At 42.8% G+C, this 24,782-nt stretch overlaps 1 protein-coding gene and 1 long non-coding RNA gene across 3 annotated transcripts in view; one reads left to right on the plus strand and one right to left on the minus strand.

Moving 5' to 3' along the window:
- Window positions 1–6,592: 6,592 nt before the first annotated feature.
- The window catches only part of LOC142814623 (uncharacterized), a 123,137-nt gene continuing 104,947 nt past the window's right edge, over window positions 6,593–24,782 (plus strand). The window contains exons 1-2 of one of the 2 annotated variants that reach the window (XR_012894993.1): window positions 6,593–6,810; window positions 12,236–12,353. This is a non-coding gene — a long non-coding RNA (uncharacterized LOC142814623). Of the gene's footprint in view, window positions 6,811–11,725; window positions 11,934–12,235; window positions 12,354–24,782 lie in introns of those variants that run through there. The other variant, XR_012894992.1, reaches the window with a different exon arrangement.
- Window positions 8,520–11,694, minus strand: LOC119172370 (sulfotransferase ssu-1). Its single transcript, XM_037423437.2, has 2 exons — window positions 11,507–11,694; window positions 8,520–9,759 (listed from the first exon to the last, which is right to left on the minus strand). The coding sequence occupies exon 2, from the start codon at window positions 9,754–9,756 to the stop codon at window positions 8,785–8,787; it is 972 nt and encodes a 323-aa protein (XP_037279334.2). The 5' UTR covers window positions 9,757–9,759; window positions 11,507–11,694; the 3' UTR covers window positions 8,520–8,784.

Consider the following 24,782-nt stretch of genomic DNA (forward strand, 5'->3'; position numbering starts at 1 on the left):
GTGGCTCTCATAATCATATGGTGCTTTAGGGACGTTAAACACCACATGGTAATAATTGTCGCAAAGGCTCGTTTTACGGTTTTCGTGTGGGCAGATTCGTCAAGCAGGAGCTCCTTACGCACAAGGGGGCTGTAGAGCCGGCCAAAATTTCAACTATTATGCACGAGCAGCTGTTTTTCTATGTATCTTTTCTTGATTACTGAATTAGGTTCAACAAACAGTGCGGACACCTGCATGTCCACAAGGCACAAACGCACCAACAATTTTTTTGCTATTTGGTTTCATCATATGACGCTGACATACAAGAAGTGGCCCCTGCGCTCGACAGCTAACGTTTTGGCCTGCTGTACATCCAGCACGACTGGGTACCGTTTATGAACAAGTTAATGTCTGAAAACTGCAAATATTTATTCTATCGTATTTCATGCGTAAAGGTTAAGCCTTCACCATGCTTTCGAAACAATGACAAAATAGACTTTACATCTTAACATGTCGTCAAAGAGCTAGGCGTGTTTAGTAATAAAGGAATAGCATCAACATGTAAAAAATTACCGGAATAAAGTCCTTGTCCAGGTTTCTAGAAAGTGCCTAAAATACTCCCGTTCTCGTCGTCAGGTGTGGTGTAGGGATTAATATTGCACCACACCTGAGGACGAGAACTGGAGTATTTTTCTTCATCCTAAAACTAATTCCAATATCTAATGTGTTGTTTTTATCGCTTATAAACGTAGAGTTTCGTCTTTTTATGCTCGCGCCAACCTAACAGGTGATTGTTAGCCTATTTGTAATGGGCGCTGGGAGGGAGTGTATGTTTGGGATGTATTGCAGAAAACAATCAAAGAGGAGTTCCCGCTAGACCCATATGGTATCGAATTTTTCCCGATATATAATAGGCGTGATTTGCCTTTTGACTTATTAATGTTAACAGGCCTCCACTGTTTATGGCGGGATCGTAAGGCAGGATCTCACTGTGATTCAAATGCAAGACCTGCCAAAATGTATTTCCGAGTGTGCATGTCGAAATTCGTGGAGCGTCAGAAAACACAGGAGTCTGTTCCTGAGTGTTTGTCGAGGGTGGAACACTTGACAGCTCTTACAGAGTATTAAAATTGGCGTCAATTGAAAGGACTGCCAACACTTGTTTTTGTGTCCTTTACGTCATTATTTATGTATATGATGTTTAGTAAGATGCAGTAAATAATGAAATGAGGCCTGGTGTAGTGGGCAGCGTGTCGTATTCGGGATGTCTGATGCAAGGAGGTGGTAGGCTCGACTCCCACTTATTGACTCTTGTATTTGTTTTTGTCGCTGTGGTCGTGTTTCAGCCCTAATTGCGAAGTGCTCATGACAAAAGCTTTTAGGAACAATTTAAAACTAGATTTCGGCCGATAACGTGTGTCCCAGTGTACCGCGCGCCAGCGTCGAGCTTGCCAGCGTCCCCGTGTCCAGCAACCCACTGGTCGAGTAATCAGGTATGGCGCTGAAACAGTGCCTTTGGGTTTTGAGAGAAGGAAATGCTTCTTTTGAAATAACGCTGTGCGACAGCGTTTTCTAACCCGAAAGTGCTTTATGCTTGGGTCCACCGCAACGCCACTGACGTACTTTAGTGATGAAAATGACGTTGTAAAATGTATACTAACAGTTTGCAAAGAAAAGAACCAAAACGCTAGCATGTGTCGCACAAAATTGAACTAGAAACCTCTGGAGTCTCTACTACGCCACGAAACGCATGCTTTGGGTAAGATTCATGACAAAGCCGACGGTACATACTCAGGTTAACGCGGGGAAGTCTTGTTCTTATTGTGTCATTGACGGTTATGAGACACGAAGGCACAACAAATATAAAACGATAAAACTGAGAACTATCGTCTGAAAAACGTAAAATGTAATATGAGAATTGTACATCTGAAAAATTGCTCAAATTGATGAACAACTGCCTGCACGCGGGTCATTGTAACGTTGTCCTCGATTTACCACTGCGCGCTTCAAACATCAAAGATGGCCGCTACATGACTTTCCTGTGGGAGAAAATAGGCCATCTGCTGCAACATCAATTACATATGCTGCGCAGTGTCACGCGTGGTTTCACCTCACACTTAAAATAGTAATTTTGTTTTGTTCTTTTAGGCGGGGCTGTTCGGGTCACGTATGTTGCACCGCAGAGAACAGCTGTGTCACAATTTTGCTGAAGTATAATGTACATATGGCTTGTAAAATATTCCTTGTCACTGCAGATCAGAATTTTTCATTTCATTTCTATCACTTCGCATTTCTATCACTGTTCTTTGATGTCGCTTTGAAATTTTTCTCCATTGCGGCAGACGAATTTCATAACTGTGGCTGGCTAGCCAATTTGAGTTTGGGAAACCTGCTCTATAGTTAAATCTGCTTGCGCCAACCAACCAGCGCTGAAGTTTAATGGTATGTGACAGGCACCTTACAGCGCCGCCCTGACATGGCGCACTAGCGGTTGGCGAACGCGAAACCATCGAGTGCCGGCAGGGGAAAGGAGAGTGAATAGTAAAAAAGCCTAAGTACATGCAGCTTTTGTTTTGATTGTAGTGGAAGTCTTAAGACACCCTTAATTGGGTATGAGCTACGTCCAAAGGAAAGCAACGACAACGCCCTATTGTGTAAACCTAGTAGTAAGAAATTCGCCTTACGCCATTGAACTCGGCCAATACGAGCCACCCCTCCATTTGGTCTGCTAGTGATTTGGCGGTCTTCTCCTGTAATGGCTTTCTCAGCCATGACGACAACAAAGACGTTTAGCAGCATAATGATCCGACAGTGCACTCAATTCACTGTGCTACAGCATACAAGGAGATAGCATTTTCTTCGAAGCGTGTGGAGAAAAGAATAATTGTGCAGCTATGTTATACTGTTCGTGCCTCTGCGCCTTTAAGCATGAAAGTTTCAAAATTATTTATATATTTATTAATTGAAACTGCCTGAAAGGCCCCCATTTGGAGGATTTACGTGAGGGGTGGACAACAATTGAGCGTAACAAGTGTTTGACAACAACACTTTCTTCGAAGAGTATCAAGCTGGAGTGCTGCGTGGTATTGTCCGGAAGAATGTTCTAGTCCTGAGGCGTGAGCCCAAAAAAAGACAATAAGTGAGCTACTGTCCGATCAGGAGTTGGGGGAACGAATTTATTGTGGCATAGTCTGTTAGAATGGCAATGAGCTGGAATGATCACAGATGTACAAGGGATAGCGTGATGAAATTTGTCAAAACGACAAAATAAAGCGAGTTTGCTATACGAAAATAAAGATTGGGAAGGTTATTACGGGATTTTAGCAGCTCTAACTCTGCTTTCGTATGAGTAATCAGGGAGGATAAACATGAGCACACAATTTCAAACTGTTTACGTCAGCATGGAGAGCATGAAAAACTCTTTACGCCGCCATAAATTCGCTATGTGGCAATGTGACGCTACCTTTCGCCCCAAGGAGCAAAATTACACCTCCACTACTGTTTCTTACTCCATGGGCAAGGCTAACACGGCTTATAAGTTTGGTGTTCTGCAAGCTATCTACCGCATAAATCATTTCTGTCAAGTAAAACAGCGCCCACTACACCTGTTCTTTTTGCGGTTATGTAAGGTAGCCGCTACACATCTGTAAAATGTTATGTGCTCTTTGGTGATCCTCCATGTGGCTGAGTACGACGTACAAATTACGGCTATAAGCACTTTTAACAGGGTGGAAACATTAAAACACATACTTCCTATGCATTTGGCGTTGTGTTGTATGAGTGTTATTTTACTACTCTACCACGCTATTACACACGACGTTCGAGCGATTACTTGCGTGATATGACGCCTGTATAATGTAGTTTAGCAGATTGGCTTCCGGTACTAGCGTGGCTCTGTGGAGGAGTATTCGGCTGCCACTTACAGGGCACGAGTTAAAATGCCATTCGGCTCTAGATAAGCTTTTTTCATTTCAGTTTTTCATCTACATTGGTTACGCCATCAATGGTGATGCCAGTCAACGTCGAATTGAGCGCCTAACAGCAACGGTCTAAAAAAACACTTTTTCACATCTTGGCCTATCATCATGTCTAGTTATGTTAAATTATTCTTCATTCAGGAAAAAGAAATCAAATTCATGGCCCAGTTTTCTGCCCTTGATGCCAGGACCTGCGACCTTCGAATGATGCGTTGACCGTTCTGCTAACTTATCTATACAACGACGGCTATCCCCCTCTCCCACCCCGCGACCAGTATATGGGGTATATATATGAAAATTTAAACGTGGGAGCGTCAGTAAGCGCCACTAGCATATAGCTACGACGACGAGTGTGGAACACTTTGTCCTGTCTGTTGACGTCACGTAGCATGGATGCGTTATTCGAAGCTCGCAGGTTTGGTGCCTTCCCACGGCAATTTGTCTTTTTGTCCAACTTTTTTGTTCTCAGTTACAATACAATAACGACTAATAACGTCCCCTATAGACCATAGCAGGTCTATCTAGCACCCAGGTGCCTAGATAGGCTTCTGGGGGCGACCTAGTCGCCATTTTGCTCATAAAAGCCAAGGTGGGCATATATTTCGCTGAGTTAACATGGAAAGCGACCTCTCTGGGACTTTAAAATCGGAGGAAACCCATTTTCACACCACTCCCGCTTTCAAGAAGACATCTTGGCACCACTGCAACGTCTTTACTTGCAAAAAACAATCGACGCAGACGAAGATATTACTAAGAACTGTCTGTCGAAGTAACTACCCGACGCGGGAATAGACCATGGGGGGTGTTTTCAGATTCGACGCAGACTAAGATATTACTCAGCACTGTCTGTCGAAGTAACTACCCGACGCGGGAATAGACCATGCGGGGTGTTTTCAGATTGCGCAAACTTCCATTGCACCACTAGTGGATCATTGAAATTGTCAGGAAACAATAATTGTTGTTCCCTATAGGAATAAAACCAATGAGCGAAGCTGCTTAGAAATGGGACGAAAACGACTATGCATCTGATCTCGCTGCCGGCTTTCATAATGGCAGTAGGGGGAGGAAACGTTTTAGGAGCTTTCGCGCTAGGCTTTTTATGCTTGGGGCATGTCCCTTGGAGCGTACGCAAGAGATGCAGCTGTGCTATGTACCCGATACACACCCGTTTTAACTTTCATGAAGAACGAAAGCACCCACAATGCCACCATGCCATTCGTAATTTTGCTAAAAAGCGAAGTACCCACCACACACTTGTAAGGCATCATGTACACTTTGTGCTGCGAAAAAAGCTCGTCGCCAGGTGGACCCCCAGTGGGAGCCCACGGAGCAGAGGCGGCGCCAAAGCGGCGGCAAGAGAACATCGACTCGTGACCTATATTGACGTTGCTTTCTCCAACTTTCAAATGCAACCCATATTTTGAGATCTCTTCGCCACATACCTCTCCAACCACAAAATTGTCATCTTGAAAAGGAAATGCGTCCCACAACTTTTTATTCAGTAATGTAATCCTTGTATATGAGTGCACTGACATGTAAATACTTACAGCTTGTGTAAGGGCATAAGCAATTACGCTTGTATCAAGAAGTTATGCCTTTATTAGATGGTATAACACTGCCACGGATGATTCACGGGTTCTGCCAATTCACGGGTTCCGAGCAGGCTCCTCTATGGTGATGTACTTCGTTGAGATGGCGGAATTTTTTGGAACCAGTACAGTTTCGCAGCTCCACTCGCGAGCCGGCACATATACACGCGGATGACTTGTGAAGGTGGAGGTGACGCACATGCCGCAGCGAGCTGAGACTCACGAAGGGTAGCCACTTGCGACGCATTGGCTGTTTCTCCCGCGATGGCTTTCTTCACACATCGTGTGTGGTTTGCGAACGCGTGAATCATAATGCATGATCAAGAAGCCTTTATGTGTGTGCCACCAAAAAAAACGACGGCAGCCTGGACATGACAGATCTCTATGCAAGATGGAACAGCAGCGCGGCAAGTTCTTGGGTCGACCGTGAGGTTCACTTCGTAGAGCAGGCGTATGTGGGGAGCGGTATTGTGGCGGGGCTGCTTCGACAGTGGCTACGACAGTGACGATGGCGATTACGGTGAAGTGGAGGCCTATGAATCTTCGCTCTTTATAAGTATGAGCCCTGTGAAGCATATGAGTAAATTCACTTACTTACCGCCTCTATTCAAGGTGGATGCCCACTACTTCGCAATGCAGCAGTAATTTGAGTGCAGTATGCCTGTATATATAGTGTGCGGCACCAAATAGTTGCGGTACTCTTTCGCAGGCCGCATGCCAATCATAGGAGGTTTTATAACTCACGCATGCACGCATACTGCGAACATTTGGTACAAACGTGATGGCTTACTATTACCATGCAAAGAAAAATTGAAAGTGGAAAGTCTCGCTTTCAACCCAGTTGAACTGCGACACGTCTTAACCATCGATAGGTGAATCTAGGCCATAGTCAACATAGCACATTAAAATCTTTCTCTGGCTGCACACCCGAAACTGCAGAGCACAGGTGATCACGCTCATGCCCCAGAGTAGTTCACATCCCCCGAGAGGTTTACTCAGCTTATTTGACTGGTGTGTCGATCCACAACGCTCGGATTGCGGTGAAGATTTCAGCACCCTAGCAGTCATGCAGTGGTGGTGTTTGGCGTTGCGGGACACGTCACTTATCAGCGATCAAGACTGGGAAGGCACCGTCACGAATACTGCACTGAATATCCAGTCAACAGCCGTCCAGAGGACCCGTGAAAGAGCGTAGAGGCATGACCTAGCGTATCTAACTTGGAAGCAGCCAGCGAACAACCGAGGGCGCCAGCGGATCGTTCCCGGTTAGTATCTTTCGACTTAATTGAAGTTGTTTTTCTCTTTATCTGGCTTGCATTTTGCACCGCGTGCGTGTTCTCAAAGCGAGGCCTGACTGACGAATTATAAGCACATGCCATGCATGAGGGCAAGCCGGAGCGGGATTCTAGTGCTACGGTTTTGCGACAGTCCAGGGCACACTTTCAGCTGTTCAAGTTTCTTTCCATCAAGATAGTACGTACCTGAACGAGTTATTCGTGCAGTCTGCGATGCACGTGTTGTAGACATTCAGGACTGTCGAGGATGGTCTAGAAGTTTCACGCACGCAAAAGAAAGCACGAGTTTTCAGGAGAGGCGAAACACGAAACATCGAACAGTCACACATGAGATATGGAAGTTTCACGTGTGATTTGCCGAGCGTCGGCTAGCAAGCATGGCTATTCAGGATGTTTCTTCACCGCTCTTGTGACCGATGGCGCGACGCACTTCCTAAAACCGGTGGCGCGAACTGAACTCACAGTATTCTAGTGTATACTGTGGTTTGCACTGTTGTCTAATAATTATCATTAGTATTGTGTCCACCGAAAAAACAAGGCCCGCGTTAAACCCCACATATCAATCAATCAATCAAAAACAAGGCCTTAAATTTTACATTTCTTCAGTTTAAATTGCAACTGTTCTATTTGCAAAGTTGCTTATATGAATGTATATTTCTGGTTATTTAGCATGTTTCGAAAAATATAGTATTACTTTGCAGCACTTGCCTACTTACGACTGTCGAGGTCTTGAATTATGTGAATGTGTCTACGCTCTCATAAATCTTCTTCGGTAACGCACTCTACTGGGCAGAGAAACACTGCACTTTTTTCAAGTACGTTGGTGTTTTCTTTGCCGGAACTCTTCATGCTTCTTTTACAAAGGTTACTTTTTTTACACTCTTCTTTTTTCCTGGCTAGAAGGTTCGCTGCTTACTATCTTTTCAGCAGATAGTGTGGCGCATGTCTCAATGGCAGGGTCACAGGTATCATAGTCCTGAAAACGCAACGCTCTGTCAATACTTAGTCTTTGAGGAAATTCGATCGGATGATGACGCACAACATGTTCGTAAACTGAAGTGTGCTCCCCACTAGTTTTGTTAAACCAAAATGCGTTATAATTGGGTGCGATGGTAATTCGGCAAGGAATCTCAAAAGTTCGCACGACTGAATCGTTCGTTTCAAGGATTTTTGATCACGTGGTATTTTACTGTAAATAGTTTCAAGTAAGAATGAAGGCGTGCAAGGTCCTTTAGAAGCGCTTGTGCGGGACCTGCAATCTGTCACCATCAGAAGTTGTTTTCATTCAACGTGCGGATTGGATAGGGTTTCATGGTTTAAAGCGGTAATTGTGTACTTATATAGAACTGTTGCTTGGGCGAGTTGATTCATGATTATTTAGACTGATTTATCAGCGCAAAAAGACGGAACTTTTAGAAAAGACACACACACACACACACACACGCACGCACGCACGCACACACACACACACGCACACACGCACACACACAGCGCTGTGTACTGATACTCTCAAGTGAGCACGTAACTTTCGATTTCCCCAATTACCTATTGCTTCCGACTGAAACTCTCGGGCCAGGAAAAAAAAAACTTTTTGCAATGCCTCCGAGCATGATCTGTAATTTTTTAAACATCATGTGAAACTGACACGCACACATTAAAGCCAGCCCAGGAAGCAAGAGGAACAGATAGTTTTGCTTTTATTTACAAAACATGCGCAGGAATGAAGCAAAAACAAACAAGCTATTGAAGAAATAAGGACCTCAAAGACTGCCGTAAAGCTTTCAAAATAAACATTGCAAATCCTGGAAAGCGATTCAAATATATACGCTTTTCAACGATGTAACATAAATAAAACAATGAAGAACGCGATCTCGCTGAAATTTGAACAAGAATGACGTTGTTTGGGTACTTGACAAAATGAAGAATGGACCGAGAGGTCTAAACTCACGAGATAATCCCGTATTGCCTCCACAGGGAGATAAGATCAGTTTGTGCAAACTTTTCGAGAATCTTCTTTTCCATCCTTTCGTTCATCTCTGATGTGAAGTGCTCCTTCCAGCCACCGGTGCGTGCGAAACGTACTACATTACTGACCTCTCTAATCGAACCGGGTGTTTCAAACAAAACGCGCATAATCTCCGGTACAGTGGCCTTTGAAGTACATTTTCTAGATTGTGCAGCATGACCGTTCGAAGCTTCCATTTTCATGCACTCCGAACTACTGTACTTCAGAACATCAGCCAACATGCTTTCCTTCCGCAAAAGCTCGTCGTAACGATCCTTGTCCAAGAAGGCAGCCATCTCGAGGACATGTCTTCTAGGGTCACTCTTCATGTTCTCGTAGTTAAGGAACAGCACATTATCATCATCCCGGCGTTGGTACCACGGCAGTACGTGCTCAAAGTAGTCACCGAAATCGGTTTTACCTTCCATAAAAATCTCGAAGAAGTCCTCGAACTTGCCGTCTACAAAGCCGCACTCCGGCAGTGATTTCGTGTGGTAGAAGAATGATACGCAGACGTCCTTTGGGTTTCTGCACACGAAAATGTACTTTGCTTGAGGATGCTTCGGCACGAGGTCGTAGGGCAAGTGCGAGCGAATAAGGCCTCTGTCGGGAAGTTCTGCCAGTGTCTCGGCGCCGAACTTCTCGAGCGAAGGTGCGTACATGTGAAGTTCCAGGGCATTGGACGGTGGAACGCCTCGATGACTGATCAGAAAGGCTATCTGCTGCGCCCAGTGAGTCCCGCACTTTGGGTACGACAGCAGGAAGGTGTCGCTCGCAGTGGCTTGGTAACGCACAGCACCACGCACCACCCTCGGCGAGAAGCGCTTGTTGATTCGCAAGCCATCGACGTCGAGGTACACCGGTCCGCCAGGGCGTGGTCTAACTTCCACAGTCATCGCTGCTGTCTCCATCGGCTGTAACAAGCATGCTGTTTTAGTAGCTGCAGCAGCCGACACGTGGTTTAATTATAGCATGAGCCATTACATGCCGGGCATGAAAGAGGAACAAGCTGTTCAAAATGCAAAGGCAAACGTTATCAATATCAACGCTACACAGGGAAAAAAAATGATCAGTGGAAAAACTTTTGCTTACATATGCTCGCGAAACAACTTTTTTATGCTTTTAGCTTGAAGGTGAAAGAACCCCGTTTCCGGTTAGTGACGCACATGAGAGATGAAATGAATAAGCATGTGCCGGATACTATGCGCTGGCTTCCCATGGTGAAAAAAAAGAAACAAAACAATAATAATAGACGGATGATGCAGTGGCTTTGTTTGATTATGAAACCCACGGCTCCCGAGTAATGAAACAAACATTGCTACATAACGGTTCACTGAGCACCTCGTGGTTGTCGCCAAAGAAAGAAACAGCCTTTTGTGTTGAACAGTCATTTTTTGTTATTACTGATATATTTCGCTGCCTAAATTTAAGAAACAGTGCAGTCGCCCTACTTTAGCAAGGGGGTCTATCTCTGTCCTAACCAAGTCACGTAATAGACCGTATGTAACCGACATCACTCCCTCCAAGTCATACCAAGTAGTAATGACTTAATGTTACAAACCAATTTAACTGTCCGGAGGAAACTGGCGCGACTGCATTTTTTTCATAAGATATTTTTTCACAATCCATCAATGAAGCGAGACCTCATTTCACAACCGTCATACCACTCATCGCGCATTGATCATCAGCATAAGGTTGCCATTCCGTTTTGCCGCACCAAATTCTTTTCAGCAGCCTTCTTACCGAAAACAGCCGCCGATTGGAACCACCTTCCCTCTTCCGTTGTATCAATAACAGACCCTTTGTTATTCAAGACTGCAATTTCTCAGCAATGCTTGTAACTATACGCAGTTTCCATTATCTATCTTTGTCTTGTATGTGCTTGAATTCTTATACATTTTTAGTTGACTTATGTTGCCTTCCTGATTTGCGCATCTGATACTTGTTTCTTTATTTTGTCTTTTTTTCTTGTGTGTTATATATGTTGTACCCACCCCCTCTGTAATGCCCTACGGGCCCTGAGGGTATTCTAATACATAAATAAATAAATAAACTATTTCATATAACTCATTTCATTTAGTAACGAAAGCTGGGCCCGCAGATACACCTTATACGTAACACCTTTGTTTCTTCGTACTAATGAAGTTCTGATTCAATGGCATTTTTTTTACTTGCGTACAGTAGGGTTTCAGAATTGCTTTCCCATTAATCGCATATTCTGGCATTCCTTGTGTGCTCTCTAACGAGTATTACCAGCATCTTTGCCTTTCATTCTCTTCCGCTCTTTGCGTTCTTTTGCTCACCCTTCATGCTTAGAGAAAGAAGGGGACGAAGAAAGCGCATGCTCGTTATTATTGGCCATAACTTCCCATCTCCTATAGCGGCAAACTTCCACCATGACAGCTCTGCTGTAAAATTCCAGTTTCGCGTTTGTGTTACAGAAATTCGGCAAGTTACGCTATACTCACAGCACTGCACACGGATGGTGAATGCCGATTAGGAGCCGCACCTTACAGCATCTCCTGTTCACCATTTGTGTAGTTGGGCACATAATAAGCGCGCACCAGTTCATGACGCTAACTTTCTACCTGCGACACACAGTAAATCTTGACCGTAAAAGCTGTTTTCTGTAAAAAAAAGAAAAAACGATGCAAAACTTACCTCTTGCACTTAGAATAGCTCTTTCCCACTAACTTTTTGAGTGCGCCAAATCCCGCTTTTATCAAATGGCTAGCTAAATTCACACTATTATACACTGGTGCGCAACGTGGCGCTCAAACAGAGTTATTGGTGCGATGCACCGTCGGACACTAAAGAAACAGCTGCACAAGGCAACCTTCACAGCTGGGGCTCAGGGATACCCATTATTTAAAGGAAGCTATCTCTGAAGTGTTTTTGTTGAGCGTTTCTCGCGCCACTCCTTTCCGCACTATCAGCGGCGAGCTCAACGTCCTCGCATTATCTCTAGCGAAGCATCGAATGATTGCTATCCGGCGTATCATTTAATAGAAAAAATCGATGCTGGCTACGTAACATGTACTCGTAACACGATACACGTTACAACAAAGAAGAGACAGTCACGATTACGGTAAGGTACCCCTTCCCACCGGGTTTTGAAATTTCTTTCTTACCTCCAACACTATGTTCAGGAAGTGATCGGAAAGATTGTTGTTTGCTACACGGCCAGTTTTAGAACACATATTTGCTTTTCGCTATCACTGTTTCCCCACGATGCTGAAGACGCTGTGCGTTTTTTGTTTTTTCTCGGAAAGCCACATTTCCTTCGATATTTAGAATGTTAAGGGAGTCGTTCGTCGTGTGTTACATTCGATGCAAAGAGAATTATTTTCCACCGAAATTATAGACTTTTCTCCTTTTTAATTCTTTCAGAGCCATTTCTTCTAAACATGTGCAGCGCAGTCAACCGGAGATATTTTTTCTTGTTTTCTCGTGGGCACGGCGGACCCGGCGTGACCATGGCATTACGTCTATGTTCTGCCTCATGCAGGTTAGTTCCGACGTGGCTTCGTTTCGTAGTGATTATCGCTGTATTTTGGTTTTGCCGTGCCCTCGGCATTGTCGGAATATAGCATATGAATGTTTTCGTGCTTGTCGGTTGATTTTATGCGGTGACGTGGAAACAAACCCTGGCCCCACCCAGAAAGAACTATATGAAGAAGTGCTCAACGGCCAAGCGAAAATTCACGATGAAGTGCTTGAACTAAAGAAACAGTTTATTAAATTGAAAAAGATGGTACATGATTTCATTACGGCATTAAAATTTACGCATTACGGCATTACGGCATTAAAATTTTAATGAAAAGAAAGTAATATTAGAAAATGCCAAAAAACTGAAAAGATCGACGGTATCTATTCAGAATGATTATTTGCAGTTGACACTTAAGAAACGAAAAGTGCTGTGGGACAGTGCTAAGAACTAAAAGCGACAAGGAAAAAAAGTACTCTTAGTACACGACTGGCTTATACTAGATAAAGATACATTTTATTGGGATGAATTGCAAAAACAGGCGAGTAAAAGCAGGAGACCATCAATCTTCCGAGCCGCACTTGTGACCTATTTCAGCACTATGTAAGAAACAGTTAAGGCTAATAAATATTAATACCCGAAGCATTGTGAATAAAACTGAAGCGTTCGAAGTGGTTCTGCTGCAACTTGATCCACATATTACGGTCGTTACCGAGACTTGGCTACACGAGCATTTGCCTAATGACGACGTCTTCGTCCCATCCTATACAGTTTTTCGTAGACAGATGCACTAGGGGAGGAGAGGTGGCTATATTGGTAAAACAGTGTATCGATGCTGTTTTGTTGCATAATCTTGTTTACATAGAATGCTTATGTATTAGGGCTACATGCTGGGCTCGTTGTAATTGGGTTGTACAGACCCCCAGACGTTACTCCAGACTACCTTAGCACACTGAAAAATTATATGGCCAAATTTGAGAGTAAAAAAGTCTTACTGATTGGTGACCTGAACCTACCTGGAGTAGACTGGGAGCGCCTTGATGCTGGCATTAACACTTCAAAACATGTTAACACAGTGATTGACATCGTGGTTATACATTACTTATTGCAGGTAGTTCAGGTACCTACGTGCGTACAGAGGGATTCCGCCTCAATATTAGATCTTGTGTTTCTGAACCGCAATTTCTCCAAATATACAGTAGAAGTAGGACAAGGTCTTTCTGATCATAGCTACGTCTTCACTTCCTTTCCTCTTGTTCCACTAACTGGCCATAAAAACCCGGTATTTCGCTGCTTTAAATACTTTTCCAGTGCTAATGATGCAGACATAATTGAACACCTAGAAACATGTCTTAAAGATTTTGATGACGTAAATGTTAGCGTGCTTTGGACACGATTCAAACAAATGTGTCATTTTTGTTTAGATAATTTTGTGCCTTCCAAGCACAAAAAAGTTAACAAACAAACACCATGGATAAATTACAACATCATTCATATGAAGCGCAAAGTTAAGCGACTGAAAAAAAGGCGGGCAACGGCAGATATGATACATGATGCACACAACAGTCTCGCTCAAACTGTCCGCAGCTCTAGGGAGTATAACTTTAAAACCTCATTACCTAACTTTATTGCAAATGACCCCTGTAATTTCTGGAGTTTTATCAGTGCAAAGAAAAGACCTGTATCTCAAATATGAATTGATGGAACCAACGTCACCGATCAGAGAGATATTGCCCGGCATTTTAATCAATATTTCCAGAGTGTGTTCAACACTTCTGATTTCAACTGTATATCTAATGCTACAGCCTTTCCTTATGCTGAAGCACTGTTTATTTCTTATCCAGGCGGGGTGTCTATGTTGCTAAATTTAAAAACTAAGGCATCCTGTGGTCCTGATAACATACCAAACGTATTTCTACGACGATATGCTTTACCTCTAGCAAAGTTTTTGGTTAGTATTTCTCGCTGTTCTTTGTTGACTTCCCAGCTGCCTAGTGACTGGAGGACAGCCCGCGTTGTACCCATCTTGAAAAAGGGGGACCGCTTAGCACTAGGAAATTACCGTCCAATCTCACTAACTTCAAAATGTTGTAAAATCATTGAACACATCATAGCTACTAGCATAAACAAGTGTATTGAAGAACGCTCTATATTAACTATGTATCAACATGGTTTTAGAAAACGATTATCCACCGTAACTCAACTTGTCACACTGTTTCACTCTCTTGCATTAAACATCGATAGACACGGTAGGACAGATATGCTCTTGTTAGATTTCTGCAAAGCCTTCGATAAAGTTCCCCATAGTAAACTCATTTCCAAACTTAGAACAATAGACATGCCCGAAATATTCGTTTGTTGGATTTCTGCGTATTTGAATAATCGCGAACAGTACGTTGATGTAGGGGGCCATTATTCGGACTGTCTTCCAGTCACATCGGACGTACCACAGGGCAGTGTGTTAGGCCCTTTGCTTTTTCTATTGTATATAAATGATATTGTTGATGTTATTCACCCTATTGTGAAAATAGCATTGTTTGCAGATGATGTGTTTTGTTCTGAGAAATACGTTCCACTAACAATTTCAACGATCTGAGCGCTAGTCTTTGCAATATATATGAATGGTGCAACAAATGGGGAATGTGTCTCAACGCGAACGAATGTATGTGCCTTCCAGTGACTCGCCAAAAAATCCACAATTGTATACATACATATTAGGGTCTTCACCACTGCAACAAGTAAACTCCTACAAACACCTTGGTGTGACACTCACTTCCAACTTATCTTGGAATCTTCATATTGATAATGTTTGTCCATCTGCCTTTCGTGAATTGTGTCTTCTTAAACATAAACTTCAAATTGCTCCCCCAAATGTTAAACTACTTTGTTACACAGCCCTTGTGCGGCCAAAACTAGTGTACAGTAGCATAGTATGGGATCCTTATACAAAACGTAATATATACACTCTTGAGCGTATTCAAAGAAAAGCTGTTAGATTTATATTCAACAAGTACTCCAAGTTACACTCACCCTCACCCTCAGATTTAATGCTAGCCAACCACATTCCCTTACTGCAGATGCGAAGACAAAAAGCTATATTAGAATTCCTTGATCAACTTTTGAACAAAAAATAGCTCTAGACCCATCCCCGTATTTGACACCCCTTAATAGCCAGCCCACCCGACACCACCACCCAAAGGCCTTGATCCCATATTTTGCTCGCACAGACCACTGAAGTATTCGTACTTTCCAAGAACCATATGTGAATGGAACTGTCTTACTAATACATGTGATGAACGAACTAACCTACCAAACAACTTTCTTCGCCCTTTATTGTTTCGTTTCACAATTATTTTTTTTGTATTTGTATTACCACCCTGCTTGGACCTCGAGTCTGCAGTATTGAATAAATAAATAAATGACCTCGCTGTGCTTCTTTAGCTTTTTTAATGGCCGTTTCTCTGCAGTGTTGCTTCATGTTCCACAATAAAGATTTAGTTATTTTGCTAAAAGCGATGTCGAACTCATTGGTATGAGCAGACAGACACAAGCGTTGACAGACGGGTGGACAGACAAACAGAGGCCAATGGACAGAAAGACAAACAGACAGACACAAAGGCAGACGAACGGACAGACATATGGACAGAAAGACAGCTGGACGGAGGAGCGGATGGATGGATAGATGCTTCGCTTCACTCATCATCATTCACTCTGTGGATATTCTGTAACTTTTTTTCTTAATGTTCTCACGTTAAAGGTATCTATGTCTGTTCTCTCCGTTCCTGAGTGGACAAACTGTCAATCATCTGTGACACATAGCCGCATGCTTGGGGACAATACCCGCCCACGGGTATGACCCTCACGTCTGGCTGAAAGGGTTTGGCTACGTACGCGACGGTATTGTGACATCGTTCACGTAATGGCCAGCGAGTTATATTCGTGAAAAGATATTACCTTCCAATACTAATATTTGGGAACCCCAAGCTAAAGAGGTGATGAAGAAAGCACACCGACAGACAGACAGACAGACAGACGGACGGACGGACGGACGGACGGACGGACAGACGGACGGGCAGGCAGACTCTAAAGTGCCTGTAGTAATCAAGGAAATGCTTACCACCACATGTGGTGTTAGATACAGCTCCCCTGGACATCCACGTTGTTATTGTTGGGTGGCGGCCAGTTGTTTTACAGTATAGTTATGGTATATAATAGGAAAGGGCTATTCCTAACAGATTTCAACGAGGTGTAATGTTCTCCAATAGTCACACTAACATTAAATTTATTCGCGATACCTATCTACTAAAATGATAACTCTCACAGCTGTAGCTCAAGCAGTCGAGGAAGTTTTTCCCAATTTGATTGGTTGGCATTCAGACAAAGATTTGGCCCAAAGTCCTCTTTCGTAATGCTCGACTGTTTCAATGGCTGCCTGGTCATGGTTCGGCCTTTGCAGTCCAATACAACTCATGAATTATGTTCTGATGTTCTGGAGTCGTAATATAATTGGCACTTTGAGCTTCTGTTAGCTGCTAAGCTGCAGAATGTTTGTCGATGCACCCTCACCAAGTGTCAAGCCCACGTGACGGCTTTCAGCTCTCCCATAATAGAGTACCAAGTACTCTAGATTGTTAACACTTATTCTAAGCAATATGAAATTTTGTTATTTAGAGACCGTAATATATTTTGGTTTGTGGCGACTCATGGTCGATAATATAACAACTCTTGGGTACAAAAACAGAGCTTTATCATGCTTCAGGTCTGTGAGGCGCTGCAGGGTGCGAAAAAAAAAAAAAACGAGAGTTGACACAGAGTGATGCGCAAAACACAACCACTTTATTTTGGTCGTGAACTGCCTTATCTATGAGAAAAAAGAAACGACAATATATAGGCTAGACTCTGAGGTGAAATAATGAGAGACTAAAAGAGATCGATTGTTTTGTGTCGCTTCCAACGCACACTGGTCATTTCGCTTCCCACTGCCCAGAATATAAGTACACAGCGATATTTCGTGACACAAAAGTTTTGGTACCTTCTTCTGATCATAATGAGAGGAAAACTACGGAAGCTTTCTACATGCACTACAAAGAAGGGTGCGTTAGCAACCTCGATAACTCTCGGTTAGAAAGAAGTTAGCTCTTGTAGAATACCGTATCACTCCCTACGTATGTCTTTACAAGTTTCGGTGAAATTGTTCAGTGGCCGGATATGTTTCTCTTTAATGATCTGTTTTCTGTCGCTGAACTCCTCTCCGCTCCTTTGTTTTTTTTTCTCTCGTTTTTCTCGTACAGATGGTAGTTCACGATCAAAATAAAGAAGTTATTAGTTTGCGCATTTCACTGTGTCATCTCTGGTGCTTTTTTTTCCGTAAAGTGCAACTCACTACCGGCACGAAGATGTGCCAACTAACCTCCATTGCCGCCTTATTATAAGCCATATCACTCAATCAAAGACTAATCAGCATACATACCATAACTGCGGCAACATATGTCAGCCTATCTTCGCACACGCGGCTTTTATGGGCCATGCTTTGGGGCTTTAGCTGAAGTTGTAAACGTTGTGGCCACGCTACACAGCTCCAAACTGTCCCTGTCGTTTCCAGTCTCTTCTTAACCAGTGATAATCAACTTTGAGGTATGGGCGGCTCGAGCTGGAGGATTACAGTGAAGTCGTCATTAATGAATTTTATTTCGCTCCTGCCTGATTGTTCTACTACATAAACAGCTATTAACTACGGACGCTATGACTACAACTGCTCCTACTACTACTACTACTACTACTACTGCTGCTGCTGAGGTTACTACACCGTCTACTGCTTATTTTCTCTACCAATCGTCCTACTGGCTCATTAGTACCATTACTTCTGTTGGTGGGATCTTGTCGTAGCCACAGCAGCCTCAGTTCAATAGCGGCGAAGTGATTGAGGTCCATGTGGTTATATTAATTTGCACTTTAAGAACCTTAAGTTAGTGAAATGCACTAAGCGTTCGAATCTCTCATAATAAGTCCTAGTTTTAGGGGCGAAGCTCCTTAAAGCGGCACCCCTTCCTCCCTCGTAGTCTTAGTCGTAGTGTGTAACAAGTGTTGTATTTTTACCTGCAAAGTGGTGCCGGTGGGAGATTTCTCCTGTGCTTTGTTGAACAATAAAAAGTTCGCGGAATGAGCGTTCACTAAAAGCTGAATGCTCCTGTCACTCGTTCCCCATTAGCAGTCATTGACATGTTGCAGTAGGAAAAGTTAGTAGAAGTGTTAAGAGCCGACTTCTGCTGTCTCTCATTCCCAGTAGCAGCCATTTTTTACCTCCAAGGTAGTGCCTGGTGAGATTTTTTCTGTGCGTAATTAAACAATAAAAAGTTTTTGTTAAAACGCCATTGATTGATGAAATAAACTAACGAAAGACCCCAGATGTTTTCTAAAAGCAAAACGAAAAGACGCTAGATGTTTCTAAAGCAAAACAAAAAGACGCCAGCTGCTTAACGAAAGACGCCAGGTGTTTTTCACCGGGTGAATTAACGGAAGAAATTTTCACGGTATTACTTCCACGAGTTTCACCCAGTCTCATCATCATTCACCTCGTGGATCTGCGGTCAATTTTTTTTTCAGATAAAATCTCCTTCAAAATTTATCTATTTCCTACTACAGCTTCAGCTGCTACTACTGCTCCTATGATTGTTATCACTTCTACCACGTTATCGCAACAATGAAGGAACGTAAAAGCTTTTTTGCGTGTTTTTACTCAATCTTCTATTGACACGCCATGCCTGGATGGAGTTAAATTCAATGGCCAACTTTCTACTTGTATCTACGTAATTGCGATGTTATCAGGCAGTCTTAATTTACCACATAATGGGAGAGTTGCCGCCTATTTTGGCGAACATGCATCTGCAATACATACAGTCTCTCCACGTGTTTTGAAGACGTGCAATAGATTTTTACGCTTGGAATGCGTGCGCCATGTACAAGGCAACCTTAAGCGGCACTCTTCCTTGCATTAAAAAAACTATCAGAAGAGGGCAAGTCAGCGAATTTCTGTCAGATGGCCCACCAAAGCAACACTACGAGTGGTAGTCTGTGCTTACGCTTTTGTAAATAACATGTGTGTGCTTCACGAGGCTTGAGAGTTTGAATCAATTGAAATTGGCACTGTAGTACCTAGGTGAGTAGGGGTTTGGACTTGGACTTTTTGAAATGCACATGTTTGCACATGTTTATTGTACACGCGCACATACAACCACCCGCACGAACTCACATAGATTATGGTGGCACGCTCTCAAGATAAATACTTGGCTACTCTACTGGAAGGCAGGATGCAGAATTGAATGAGAAAGACAACAGTCTGTGGGCAGCCAGAAAAATCTTGTCCAGTGCCTGCCCCCTTACGAAAAGTTGTCTTTGTCCACGAAGTCGCACCCATCACAACGGCAGCTCTCACTTTCAGCCCCGTCTTATCACAACCTTCACAGCTTACAATGAGCCACTTCAGTGATGCTGATCTGTCTGCGCTGTGAACACGTCGTCAGTTGCCGTTCAAGAGGATACTCGCAATGAACGCGTGTCAGATTGTGCGCAGCGTTGTATCTTTCTGCTGGAAAAGGCGAAAAGATCATGCGATGATTCCCGCCACTTGCCTTGCAATAAAAACACGCTTCTTCAGCACGGGTTTTATTTCGCTGTGGTAGTGGCTACGTCGGTAGCCTAGAAACACGAAGAGTACGAGATAGCTATGTTTGTTCGAAATTTCTGTGACACATCAGTTGAATACGGGGAACCAAGAAACTCAGCCGACGCTGTGGTGGGACGTACGTCTATGGTGCTCACATTTGTATCTACAAATTGTCCATCTACGTTGAAGTAATTTCGTCTGTAGTACAACTACTGGAAGCAATGGCGCAATAAAAAAAAGAATAGACGGATCCCACGTAGAATGAGAACCAATAATATGCGAAGCACGGGTAAGACAGGTTGATATGCACATTTACATGATCACAACGTTGCGAGGCAGACGTAATTATTGTCGTACATGACTCCCATATCATGATTACTATGTTTGGAAGTGTTATTTACTTTTGTCGTCTATTGACGTCAAGTGATACCAAATTTGGTAAATGTGGAGCTAGCAAAACTGCCACGAGCACACTATAAGCGTAGAATGTAGTCATGGTTAACATAACACACGACACGTATGTCAAGATTTTTATGTTTGGACAAGAAATTTATTTTTGTCGTCTATTCACTTCACGCGATACTAAATTTGATATGTGTGGAGGTAGCGAAACGACCTCGAGCACGCTATGAGCGTAGCATATAAGCATGTTTTGCATAACACGCGTATCATGATTATCATGTTTGGACGTGTCAGTTGCCTTCGTCCTCTATTCACGTCAGGTGATACCAAATTTTGAATATTTGAAGCTAGCAAAACGGCCGCGAGTGCGCTGTGAGTGTAGAATGTTTTCATGCTTTACATGACGCTCATGTCATGATTATCATGCTTGGATGAGTGATTTGCTTCGTCGTCCATTCACGCTGCCTCGAGCGCATTCTGAGCGTGGTGTGTTGTCATGTTCTCACACGACACGCATGTCTTAATTTTCATGTTTGCTCCAGTCATGTACTTTCTTCATCTGTTTACCTCACGTAACGCCAAATAGGTTGTATGTAAAGCTAGTGAAACAACCTCGACCGCACTATGGGCGTAAGTGTGTAGTCATGTTTTACATAACACGCATGTTTTGATTATCATGTTTTGACGAGTGGAAAACCTTCGTCGTCCGTTCGCGTCATGTAATACCAAGTTTGACATATGTGAAGCGAAACAGCCGCAAGATATCATGATGGAGGTGTGTAGTCATGTTCTTACATGGCACGCATCTCATGATTACCTTGTTTGCAACAGCCATATACCTTCGTCATACAATCACGTCCCTTAATACCGAACTTGGTATATGTGAAAATAGCAAAACGAGAGCGAGCACACTTTAGTGTGGCGAGTATTTGTGACTAATATGACATTCATGTCATGATTTTCACGTAACAGTCTGTCACTTATGTTTTCCGTGCAGTCATGTCATACCATACCAGTTTTGCAATATCATGTTAACAAATAATTGGTTAACAAGCCGTCGCAAGAGCAGCATGACCAAACAATGTATATCATAAAATTCATGACACCTGGTCATGAGTTTCACGTTATGACTGGTGATTTATGCTAGTGATACAGTCATTTTATTCCGATCAAGGTTTAGTATCGATACCATTAGGTGAATGGGCAAGAGAGCTAGAAGAGGTAGGTGCCTATAAATGCATTATTTACTCAGTTTTTTATTGCACTAGATAATGAAAAAATTCTCAGCTTTTCTAACCAAATTAGAAAGGAAATTCTTCATGTTCTACTTACGCATTAAAAGTTCTGGTACATCCCTTTCAATATTTATTTCACTTTTATTCAAGTTTTCATATATAGACGCTTTCACGAGCCAAACAATTCTTTCGTGCTGCCGATGTAGTGGTGGCACGCACATTCTTAAAAAGTAAATGTCACCAAAATTAACCGTCACTGAGCAATTATCGCTATATCCAGTTTGCTATATGCGGAAATTGGGTACCTCTGCGTCCGTTTAAACGCAGTGAAACTGCACCGCCTTTACATAGCCTCATTCTTGTGCTGCTTACTTTCTACCATACAATATAGCGTTTTATTCTGGCCGTCAGAGCGCCCACGCGAGGGCGTTTAAGTTTAACCTGACCGTCCCGGTGTGGACCTAGCCAAATGAAGTCGAGTTAACTCGCACCTATAGTGAATCAAATGAAGTTGCTTCAGTTAACACAATCGTGGTGTAGTGGCTAAGGTACTCGGCTGCTGACCCGCAGGTCGCGGGATTGAGTCCCGGCTCCAGCGGCTGAATTTCCGATGAAGGTGAAAATGTCATAGGTCCGTGTGCTCAGATTTGGGTGCACGTTAAAGAACCCCAGGTGGTCGAAATTTCCGGAGCCCTCCACTACGGCGTCTCTCAAATCATATGGTGGTTTTGGGACGTAAAACCCCACTTGTCTATCAATCACTCAACACACTTGACATGTTCACTTTATATCAAAATGCATTTTGCTCCACAGGCACCACACTCATCAGTAGATGCATATACGATGCGCTGCTTGAAGTGAAGTGAGGTGCAGCGCTTTATTTTTCTTCACACAAACACACATATACAATTTTCTTGCCTGATGGCTAGGGAAGGCTAGTTTCCGGAAAATTGTTAAATATCAAACACAGGTCCGCTTCAGAGTTTTCACAGAACGTTATTCAATAATATCTTAATAAAAACTTCATCTGTGCTTTTCTGCTTCTTTCGATATTATCAATTTCCATGTGAACTTACACCACATGTAGTTCCTGCATTACGCTTGAAGATGTAAATGTATAATAGAATTAAAATTGTTTTGTTTCTGGACAAATCTTACCGGAAATTTCACTTGATGGCATTTCATTCCACATTCGATGGTAATTCTATGTCATAACTATTAGATCCGGCGTTTACTCTTTACTCTTTGAACATTGCTGCACATTTCTACAGGTTTAAGTTTTGTAGTATTACAAGCTAAGGAATGAAATGCGAGAAATGGAAACCTCAGCGATGAACTTGCCGAAGAAGTCTGACACACGCGTCATGCAGCGCAGCGCTCTTGAGATGGATACATCTGTGAGTCATCATGTAGGTGTTGTAGCATTGCCATTTACTTCAGTTCATATCACGTGAAACCGTCACTGGTTGCTAGAGTCTGCCAACTAACACATAGCTTCCACCTCCTGGCAAAACTTGTGAAGATTCCGACCACTCAATTGCAACAGCGTTAAAAAAATAAAAAAAGAACATCCGCAATGAAGCCGTGTAGATCGGATCATGAATAGTGGCCTTCTATTTTGTTCGCGTTAATAGCCTTCTATTATGTTCTTGTTAACCTTGTGTTCTGTCAACTTGATTTGATTGATGTGCTGTTAAATGTCGATGTGTTACGTCCAGTTAATAGGTGCTTCGACACCTGAAAACTATCAGTACACACATTTCCCAAAACACATTGAGTGGAGCGTCTCATGGGCATTATTTGAAATCTGCTGCTTCATTTCAGGAGCACTCAGCTGACGAGCTCGAAAGTCAGACGAGTGGCTTTGTAACTTGTTTAGTCAAAAACAGTCAAAAAGGCACCCACTACGTTCTGACGGTCAGGAAGCTGCGATAAATTAAGTTAGAAAACACTGCTGTGAGCTTCATTCTTGATTGACGTCTGGGACGCATGAATGCTGGCAAATGATGTACGACGATAATATTTGAAAAGAGACTTGCCACGAAAGTGAAATGCTTGTTTTGTATTGGCTTAAACCTTCAATTCTGTCAACTTCAACCGCAAACTGTGTAAATCACTCTACTACTAGCGTTGACCATTTCAGTTTACGTCAAAAAAAATTACAAACATTGTGAAGCTGGATGTCTAAGAGCTGTCATTTTAATGCGATTGATGAAAACAGTTTTATATCTTGGAGTTGTTTCAAGTAGAAACTAATATTCAAGTGCGTTGAAGAGGTGTCGTGTTCTTATTATCTGTTGTTTTTATTTTTGATAACTTAAACACAAAATGAATAAATACGGGCTGCTAGCCCTCTGGTTAGCTCAAACATAGGGGAAGAGACTTTTGAAAGTCATCAATAGCGGAATCTAGTAAATGTTTTTCAGGACGTTTTTTTTTTTCAATTTCACGAATTGCACTGTGGTAAGTTACCCACCCCCATGTTCCCGAAAGATGCTTTGTCTTTGCATTCCATATCATTGAAGATTATACTCTGAGTAACTCGGGTAAGTAAATTTTACACAACAATTAGTGCTACAGAAGGTTCAATTAAATGCATTTCCTATTACACGACTACACGTTATTATACGTATGAGTGTTTTTACGCGTTTTTATGGAACTACGAAAAGTGTAGGCTCGATTTGTAATTACGAGTTTCAAAAGCAGCTGACATGCAGGCAGTAAGAAAACAGATGTCGCGTGAGTATGCGGGAAATAATTATTTCGAATAAATTTACGAAAAAAAACGTAGTTGTACTCTCCGTCATAGGAAACGGTAAAACATGAATGTAAGACGTGTCCGTACCGAAGTGGTTTATTCCTTATTGTACATAAATAGAAGCGAGCTTGTGCAATGTCTATCGGTGTTTCACATCTATGGCACCGCTTGACGTGGATGCATCCACGTTCATGCTTCGTCATAAGTCTACATCCCGACGACTAACGTCCATCAATAATGATGGAAAGAAAAACCCGTGTAGTCATAGATGCTTATGGTAGCTGTAGTGATTAACGGAGAGAGCGACACCTGGGAAATCGATGTGACAGCCATAAGAGCGTGATTCATTGGACGCAGAACTTGGGCTAAGGTCACTTACTCACGGCAAGTTG

The sequence above is a fragment of the Rhipicephalus microplus genome, chromosome 4 (genome assembly GCF_043290135.1).
Source record: "Rhipicephalus microplus isolate Deutch F79 chromosome 4, USDA_Rmic, whole genome shotgun sequence".
Lineage (NCBI taxonomy): Eukaryota > Metazoa > Arthropoda > Arachnida > Ixodida > Ixodidae > Rhipicephalus > Rhipicephalus microplus.